At 39.7% G+C, this 10,277-nt stretch overlaps 1 protein-coding gene across 1 annotated transcript; it reads left to right on the top strand.

Moving 5' to 3' along the window:
- The first annotated feature begins 8,373 nt into the window (after positions 1-8,373).
- LINC02906 (long intergenic non-protein coding RNA 2906) lies at positions 8,374-9,417 on the top strand. The gene is given in 4 exon segments (XM_027131351.1): positions 8,374-8,398; positions 8,884-8,966; positions 9,198-9,308; positions 9,310-9,417. Coding segments are annotated over 4 exon segments (327 nt in total).
- The last annotated feature ends 860 nt before the right edge of the window (positions 9,418-10,277 follow it).

Below are 10,277 nucleotides of genomic sequence, written 5' to 3'. Positions count from 1 at the left end.
CAGCCAACCCCAGTCCTCTCCCTGGGATCTGAAGTCTGAAGCCGGAGCCTCAACTCCCAGCCCCTGTCAGCCCCTGGGGGGGAAGCAGACAAGTCTCTCAGACTGGTGAGTGCTGGTCAGCTCTGATCCTTTGTGCGGGAATCTCTCCGCTTTGCCCTCTGACCCCCTCTTGCTACGCTCTCCTCTGTGGCTCTGAATCTGCCCCACCCCCACCCCTTTCCTCCACCAGTGAAGGGGCTTCCTAGTGTGTGGAAACTTTTCCTCCTTCACAGCTGCCTTGCAGTGGTGCAGGTCCCATTCCTATTCTTTTGTCGCTGCTTTTTCTTTTTTCTTTTGCCCAATCCAGGTACGTGGGGAGTTTCTTGCCTTTGGGGAGGTCTGAGGTGTTCTGCCAGCGTTCAATAGGTGTTCTATAGGAGCTGTTCCACGTGTAGATGTATATCTGATGTATTTGTGGGGAGGAAGGTGATCTCCATGTCTTGCTCTTCTGCCATCTTGAAGGTCTCTCTATGTGTTTTATTGATAAACAACATTTCTGAATTTGGAACATCCTTCTCACCTAATTAGTTTTTTTTTTTTTAACATCTTTATTGGAGTATAATTGCTTTACAATGGTGTGTTAGTTTCTGCTTTATAACAAAGTGAACCAACTATACATATTTGATCAAGCGTCAATTTTATTTACACACATTACAGGTATACTTCAAAAGCTGTCATGGAATCTTGTAACTGCCAAACATAAAGTTCTATTCTAAACCAAATACCTATAAATGAGAAAAAAACTGTGTTCTGTCACACTTACAGACATAAAATAATTTATCATTGTACTGTTCAATAGTGGTAGTCATTGACAGAATCAGAGATAACCACTGGAGGAACTGTGAATGGGGTTGTATCTTGGAAAAAGTGAGAAAGGAGTAATGTATCCATGTGGCTCCCCTGGTTATCATAACACATGGCCAATAAACAAATTCTGAGGTTGATAATAAAGAAACTGTAGCTGGAATTCATCATTTAAAGGGATTGGCAGAAACATCGATGGAACTAAAACCAAAAAAAGAATTGTAAGTTATTGCCTCTGGGGAGAGAAATGAGGGAATGGGTCTAGACATGGTGGAGGTGGTAACAGAGTAACTCTTGCTTTTTATCCTGAGTTCTTCTGCCATGTTTCATTTTTCATTATATGCTTATATTACTTAAATAAATAAAATAGAATAAACAATAATAAAATAATTTATAACGTTAAACTACTTGATGTCCACTTACTTATAAAATCATTTTAACTCTTTTATTTTAGTAAGCAGATCATGAATTTTCATTTTCATTATCATCATCTATGGTCTATGCCACCTGGATACAGCCCATATAAATTTATTGTGTTTTTTAAAAAGCCCTTGGAACCTCTTTTAGCACCCAAGTGAACCTATTCAAGCAAGGATGAATCTGATTTTACCAGCAGGGATTTTTCTGAGACAAACTTAGGTAACCAAGATAAAACTGACCTCTGTTGTGAGAACTCAGAACCTCTCAATTTATTGCTTTTGGGCTACAATGGCCAGAGGGCACTCCCTTCCTTTTCTCATTCCTTTTATAAATATTCCCTTCCACTAACATTGACTCTTGTCTCTTACTTTGCTCTTGAGAACACAACTATTCAGGGCACAATATCCAGTAGCTTAGAGGAGAGGAAACATGCTGCATCTTTTCCCTGAATAAAGTTTACAGTCCATGCTTTAAGCCTTAAATTTAATTTTGCCTTCTAAGATTAAGGGATTCCTTAAAACTTAAAGGATACGATTTACATTTAGGTCCTTAGAAGATAAAATAATACTGAAAGCAAAGGCAGGGATGGATCCTGTGGCTGGTCAAGACAAGGTAAGTTCAGTGTAATTTGGAATCTAGGTGTGTGTGTGAATTGGGGTGGGCACGGTGGTACTTTGGGAGAAGAATTGGAATTTCAACAGGATCATAAAGGATAAGTAGAATTTAGATGGATTCAAAGCAAAAAAAAATGGAGCTGGAAAGACGCAACAAGTGTTCTCAAATTAGTAAAGTACCTAGATATAAGGAAGTTTTAAGTTATTTATTAAGTCGTTCATTCATTCACTCAAACAAAATTCAGAGCACTAGTAGCAGCTAGGCATTGGGGTAAGCGCTGGAGAGTAGAACTACGTAAGAGCCTTTTCATGAACTTGGGGATATTACAGGCTATAGGGATAGATAAGTGTGGATATAAATAACTGCAATACAGTGGGATGCATTCTGCAGTACAATGCAAATGGAACAAAGGATGGCAGGCACTGGAGAGAGTAAGGTGGGTGAAGAAGGTTGGGTCAAACCCCACAGAAGAGGTGCATTAGATAAGGATTTCTGAAGGCTGAGTGGGATATTTCAAGTGGAGAAAGAAAAGACGGCATCCCAGGCAACAGGAAAGCAGCAGGTGCAGGTGTGTGGAGACCCGGAAGGCCCAGACCACGTAATGGTGAGTGGTTCTATGAAGATAGAGTATAGGGCAGGTGCTTGAATAGCATAAGAACAGAAGGGGTAACATGGATTAAGTTGTAAAGGGCATGTGTGACATGATAACTAACTTGGACCTTATTTTCTACTTGTTAGAAACCATTGAAAGTATTAAAGCAGGAAAATGATGTCATCAGACTTATGTTTCAGAAAGATCTAAATTAATTTTCAATCTTCTCTTGTATTCCCTTTATTGTCAACTAATACATTTCTTCCATCTTAAAAAATGAAAATAAACCCAAGAAAACAAAAGCCCCACCCTTCCCAACCTTAGTTAACTGTCTCTCTCCTTCCCTTTAGAGTCATAGTCTCCAGTCACACAAATGTCACTGCCTCATTTCCCAATCTTCAACTCAGTGCAATCCAGCTAATAAGCCCTTTTAGCCCCTTAACATGCTTGACAACCAGTGACCTCCTGACTAACAACTATAGTCTCACTTTATGTGGTTCTCAGAGGCATTTGATTCTGAGATCACTCTCTTCTTGAAACTTTTCCAGTACCTAAAAAAATCTCACTCAACTGGTTCTCCTCAAAACCTCCAAATAGGTCTCCCAAGGCTGCTGTGCTGCCAGGCCTTTCCCTCTCTACCCAAATCCTAATGTTTCCCTGGGTTCTGTTATCTCTTCTGTTTCCTCACACTTACTTGAGGGATCACTTCTATGTCTGTGGCTCTGCTCACTCTTTATGGTCTGAATTGCATCCCCCACAAAAATTTATAAGTTGAAGTCCCAACTCCCATCATCTCAGAATTGGATCGTATTTGGAGATACAGTCTTTACAGAGGTAATTAAGTTAAAATGAGGTCATCAGGGTGGGTCCTAGTCCTATATGACTGATGTCCTTATAAGAAGACATTTAGACACACACACACTCACACACACACACACACACACGGGGGCAGATGGTGCGGGTAGCCAACGTGAATCACAGAGAGAAGACGGCCATCTACAAGCCAAGGGGAGAGGCCTGGAACAGATCATTCTCTCATAGCCTTCAGAAGGTAGCAACCCTGCTTGATCTCAGACTTCCAGCCTCCAGACTGTGAGAAAATAAATTTTTGTTGTTGAAGCCACCCAGTCGGTGATATCTTGTTACCACAGTATGTCGGCTAATGACTGCCCAATCTATAGCTCTCTCTTGAGACACAGATGCACATGGCCAACTGCTGACCACACCTGCCTGCAGACACACCCTTATTTTACTATATTTTCCCCCAAATGTGCTCCTCTTCAAGTTTTCCTTAACCATTATCTAACTAATTATCCCAGGTCAGAAATCTTAGAGTCAGTGCAAACTTCTCCTCTTTTCTTTATTCACATTCCTCCAATCCAATTAGTCCCATCATTTTTTTCCTCTTATATATTCCCCAGTTCCATTTTCTCCACCACCTCTGTTTTAGCCCAGATCATATCTCTTGACTGCTATTGTAATAGATTTCTAATGGGTCTCCCCATTGTCATCTTGCCCTCTCAAGTCCAGACAGAGTAATCCCTGCAAAATGAAAATATAATCCTATTATTCTATTGCTTAAAAAATATCAACAGTTCCCCTTTGCCTGTGGGCTAAAGTTCATATCTGTCCATAGGGCATATAAGACCCTTCATGATTTTATTTTTCTTATGTCCAATTACAGCTCTGGCCACTCCTCCCCTTATACTCTGTCATTCAGAACTGCTGGCAGTTCACTGCTGACATCATAGAGCTTAATGGACACAAAAAGAGATGAATTTGATGTGAGGATGGTATTGCTAAGGTCAAGTCAGGGGGAAGAAACAGTGGAACAAGGACAGGTGTCATAATCATTGTTTGATATGAGATGTAGCCCTATAGACATTTTAGACATCTATGCATTTGTTCTGCTGGCTCTTAGATTGGAAATTGTATGTGGGCAGAGGTCATGAGTATTTTGATTTCTAGTCAAAGAGAAAGTCCTTCAGAAAAAGGGTCTGTGGTCCAAAAGTATCTGGCTTGGTGGATTCCAACATATCTGAAAATTTCATTAAAATGTTTTGGGTTGTGTTGGGTTTTGTGAGAAGGCCCAGGAGCCAAGATGACCATGGCCCTGAGATAGTGGCAAACTGTGATTAAATTAATTCACACTTTCTTCTAGGACCAGCTGTGGGGTTAAGTAAAAGAGTAAGTAGATTTGAGCTTTTTATAGGGATTCTTATTTCTCACAAAGGCATTGCAAATAATTTATCCTGTTATCTTGGGGGAGGATTTAGGCCTTTCCCAATCTTGGTGAGCCTGATTGGTGTTTGAATGCCTTCATTGCCCTCTCTGATAATAGAAGTATTTGTGCACCCAGAACATACAAATAGAAAAATATAGACAGAAGTACCTTTCCAGCCAGATGTTACTATTAAGGGCCTCTCCTATACCCATAGCTCCACTTTGGTAGGATGATCAGTGGAGAAGTAATTGATAACTTATTGGTTTCTTGTGGGTGGCAGATGCTCCTACAGGACCAGACCTTACTTCATGAAATTCTTTGAAAACACCAGAGCATGAATATCCATTCACAGGAGCTGCCATCTCCATCCCCGATTTTGAGAACCAATTGCATGACGTGACCAAAAACAGGCTAGGTCAGAAGACCAATGACTTCGTATTTTGAATTAACAAATGTCTACTGGAATGCCCCCCCACCCCAACACCAAATTCAAATTCACCCAAAAGTAGACCCTACCTACAAGGATTACCCAACCCTTCACTAGTCTTATCATGTGGCTGGCTGTGAGTAGGACTGCCATATATGATAGTTCTAATTATAAACTACATGACTGCAATGGACACCAGTCATACTGCAGCACATGTGCATGGTGCCCCTTGGAGGTGAATGTTAAACAGCTGGCAAGGCGACAGACAGGACCCTTATAGGAGCCTTATAAACTTTCTTTGGTTCTTGTCTGAGGACTTTGGAGCTCTTTGGGCCTTTGTGAAGGTCACCAGCAGAAAATGGAAATCAAGGGATTTTCATCAAACTGTTTTAGGTGCTCATATGTATCACAATTACATTCTTCCTAATGTAACAGAGACACTATCCCTCTCTCTAGAAGGAGAAGCTCTTTGTTTATTATAAGGAGATAAATAAGAGATGTAAATGGTTTACATGGTGATAGAAATGCCAAGTCAGCTTAAAGGTTCTGGGGGAAGAAAACTGAAATTAGAGACATGCTAAATTAGAAATGAGAATAAAAAATTGCTTGAGGTGATTAGCTCAATCATGCAGCACATCAGGGAACCCTGAGTGAGGATCATTTCCAAGGGATATTAAGCAAATAGTGAGGATTTAACTGGGAAGCAGCAGAAGCTATTATCCTAGAAGGCTGAGGTCAGGAAGCAAGTATTAGGTGAAGTTTCAGGAGAAAGGCACCTTTGATGGGTCAGGGAGTCACTCAGGTAAATCATTTCTTTCCTTAGGAATTTTTTTTTAGTGTGTTATATTTCAAAAGCATTTTCAGATACCTGACATTCCTGTCTTCTGCCTTTTCTTACTCACTTTGGTTATGCCTCCTGATTCACTGTCCCCATGACTGTCCACTCTGCTTTGTGTGTGAGGACATGACAGGAGGGCATCTGTGCATTGCTGTCCCCAGGCGTTTTCATTTTCATACCTTTATTTGCAAAAGGAGCCATTGTTCACATGGGACAGAAGAGAATGGCAATCTTGGGATGTTCAAAGGTCTCAGTGGCTCCTGATCCAGTTCTAATGCTTGGTGTTTGATGCAGTTTCCAAGGAGAGCTGTGACACAAGGGCATTAATCTACCTTGGGACAGCATGGGGTTTTAATGCATTTTCTGTATCTGAAGAAAGAGCCTCCTATGGAGATGGTGAAAGGAGTTATGGTGAAATCAATATCTTCATTTCACCGGCACACTGACAATTTGTAGCAATGATACAAGGGATCACTGCACAGGGAGAGCTTGTTGGACAGAATCTAATACACAGTACATATACTTTTGAAAATGAACACAAGGATTTGCTTTATGAGTTAAAAAAATAAAAGGTGAATGTGCTACACGGAAACAGTTTCTTTCTAGAAATATGTAGATAACCTGTTATAACATCAAAGACATGATTCTGGAGCAAGAAGGGTTTCCCTACATCTCTCTTTTGCAGAAGTCATGTTGTCTACAAAAAAAGATAAATTCCATAAAGCACATTCAGGAATCAGCAGAAAACATCCTGGATATACATTGAGATATCCAAATCAAAATTATGATGTCTGATATTCTACTAATGGTACAGACCAACCAAGAAAATGGTACAATAAAATGTCAAGGATAAGGCCATTCAGCCTTGTCAGTGAGACTGACCAAGGAGGAAAGTGAGGACCACCTTCAAAGGTATTATGGGATGGGAGATGAGTCAGAGTACTAACTGGACCAGACTCTTCAGTCCTTTCTCAACAACAGATGTTAGATTTGATATTAATATCGGTGCTACTTGAAAATAAAATTTAATAATCAACCACTGATTTATTTTGGTTTCTTTTTTCCCTGGGTAATATTGTTCAGCTTAACCTGATTTCTGTGATATTTCAATATTATATGTATGCTGTTGCAATTAGCAGTGTTACTTAAGTATATATCCCTATATATCTATCTGATCTCTTTCAAATAAATAAATGAGGATGGATGCATATTTTTTAAGGTTATTATTCATTGCTTTGGTATCTTCATAGTTTACACAAGGTTTAAATATATACATGGAAAAGCTTCTTTATACCTGACATGAGTAACACCTTGCTACGGTAGGAATCATTTCACTTATTCTATATGCATGTAAAGATAACATGGAAATGGTTAATTTTTCTCTACTTTCCATGAATTTTATTTTTCTTCTTTTTTTATTTTTTCTGACAATCAATGTCAAGGAATATAAAGCTTCTCTTATTTGGATGGTTTTAACATTTTCTTTTCCAAAGTCATGAAAAATTATTTTTTACTATGTCTCTCATATATGGTGGATATTTCGAAAGTGGGGTAAAGACAGCATACATACGAGATGCAGATATTCAAGAAAATACAGTCTGCTGCAAAATTTCCCAAACTTGTGTTCTGTGAAAAACTAGTCTCAAAAGAGTTCCATCATCAAATAAGTTTGGAAGATGCTGCATCTTATCTCCCTTCCTGGAGATTTACAGCACACTTGAGAATATTTAAAATGTTGGTAAATTCTGCAGAAAAGAAACTGTTTTAACAAAGCCCAGCATTTCTTAAATTTACTTGACAATGAAACTTGGCTTTAAAATTCATGAAATACCCATTAACAACCTGCTTAATTATCCCTTACCCATGGGCAGGATATTCTGCACATAGACTCTTGAACTTTAAAGTACATGGTCAATACTGTCTAATGTCTTTGGCAGATTAGGGTAGAAGCAAAAATATTAATCCCTCTATCCCCCACCTTAATGATTTCATCTCTTTTCATTACTTTCTCTATTATTTCATAAAACTGCCCAGTTAAATGGTCATTTGGCTTGTCAAATTAAGTGCTAATGTGAATGTTATAATAATAGTGACTATTAATTGAGCACCCACTGCATGTCAGGCATGAAGCACTAAGTCAGACACTTAATGCAAACTTTCCTTGTTCTACACAACAACTAGCAGGGACGCATTGCATCTTCACATGAAACATAAGGAAACTGTCTGAGAGAGGTCGTATATCTTGCCCAATTCACTTGCTACTATAGGATACAGCCAGAATTGCATAACCATCTCTCTTGTCTCCCAAGTCCCTGCAGTTTTCACTATATCATACTGTCTCTCTAAATAACCTGAATTCAGCCAGTCCCAATGATATAATAAAATATGAAATGATAAGAATAATGATGCCAATAATGGTAATTAATAACAACCAGAAAGGTATTAAAATGCTACATATTGTCATTGTACAAAATTTATGGTGGTGCAGTGTTTTAACAGTAAAGAGCCCACTCTCCTTTTTCCTACCCCCACATCCAATTAATCATTAACTCTGGTTAATGCTTTCTTTAATATCTCTACTGCCACTAACTGTTGTGCAAGTCACCGTCTTATCTGCTCTGGATTTTTACTGCAAACAACACCTGACCTAACCTGTATCCTTGCCTTCCTCCAATTCATTTTGTGTACTGCAATCACAATGGTCTTTTTAAAGTACAGATCTGATTACCTGATTACTCACTCTTCAATTAAAAACCTCTAAGACTTCCCACTGACAATAGGTTAAAGGCTGAACTTGTAGGTTTCTATGATCCTTCATCTTCTGGCCTCTGTCACCTTTCCAACTTCAAACTCCACACTCGCCAACCTCATCTGATTGATTTGTTCATTTGTCTGTTTGTTTTCTTTCCCCCTCCTTCAACCAGAAGTGAGCTCAAAGAGGGGAGAGACCTAGACTCCCCTGTTGACCACTGTGTCTCCCAATACCCAGCACTCCCTCTTACACATAGTAAGAACTAAATAAATATCCATTGAATGAAAGGATAGATGAAAGGGTGAAAAGGGTGAATGAATGAATGAAAGAGAAGTAGTGAATGGGAGAGAAAGAGAGGTGCAAGGGATGTCCAGAACATGTCCCCTGCCTGTGTGTCCCCTTTGACTTTATCGGGACTGCTAAGAGAGAGGACAGGGTTAGAAGAGGAAATTTGCTTTCAACAAATTTTGTGGGATGTGGCTCCAGCAGAGCTGCTTCGTGGCCTGGGTGAAACAGTGTGATGAGACAGGAGGGCCGTTACTTCATCCACAGGGATCTCATCACGGCTCTACAACCTCAAGGAGGGGAAGCTTTGGAAACATCAGAGAGAATGCCTTTGGAAAAACCATCAGCCTCCCCAGGAAGTGCCCTACCAACAGAGGCAACAGTGAGAGTCTTCAGGCCCCTCAAGGACAGTGGAAATTGATGTGGGAGAAACAGCAGGAAAAGTTGAATAAGCAGACACTTCATGCTGAGTCTGTTTGGTAAACTGCTTTGTGAACACATGCGGGACAATCATTCGAGGATGCCAAGGTATATTCATTAGGGGGTGGGTAGGGGAACCTTCTCAGGGAAGAGACTAGAAGTCCTCCTCTTTTAAGAAAAAGATAAACGGAAACATGTTTCTTCGAGTTTATCCCCAGGCTTGCAAATTCAGGAACTACTATTCTAGAGCACTGAATTTGGAGCCAGAAAATCTTATTTCTGGCTCTTCCACATTCTAGCTCTGTGGCTTGGGGCAAGCTTCAGAGTCTTCCCAACTCCAATTTCTTCATCCAAAATATAGGGATAATGATACCTACTGAAGGGCATTGTGAAGAGCGAATGAGGTAAATTTTGAAAATATATATGAAAACATTTTTGTAAAATATAAAGTGCTATAAATTATTATTTATTTGTCATAGTCACATGTAGGATGGTCTGTCTATCTTATATTTAAGCTCTTCAACCCTTAAATGATTCTTTCATTTACATAACTGGCTGCCCCAGGAATCATATTTGTTCTCCTGGATCCCACTCCCTTGGCCAGAGTTTGTTGGACTAGCAGTGGACATCTGACCTAAGCTCACCCAGTTAGATTTTCCTACCAGAGATTTTAGAATTGGAACCCAAAACTCTATTTCAACCTAAGTTGGTCTTTTGACTGGCAAAGTCCTAAACTCAGGAGCTACGGGCTGTCATCATAAATCTACGCGTTACTGCAGAGCAAAGAAGGACAATCAGAGAGAAATGAGGCAAATTTGTGGAGAAGCTGCCTGGATTCAGGGTGGATTTTCAGTCCCTGGG

This window comes from Aethalodelphis obliquidens, unplaced genomic scaffold (assembly GCF_003676395.1).
Source record: "Aethalodelphis obliquidens isolate GAN/ISIS:26980383/991018 unplaced genomic scaffold, ASM367639v1 scaffold39, whole genome shotgun sequence".
Lineage (NCBI taxonomy): Eukaryota > Metazoa > Chordata > Mammalia > Artiodactyla > Delphinidae > Aethalodelphis > Aethalodelphis obliquidens.
Note: the sequence above shows the minus strand (reverse complement) of the source record. Positions and strands in the feature narration are given on the sequence as shown.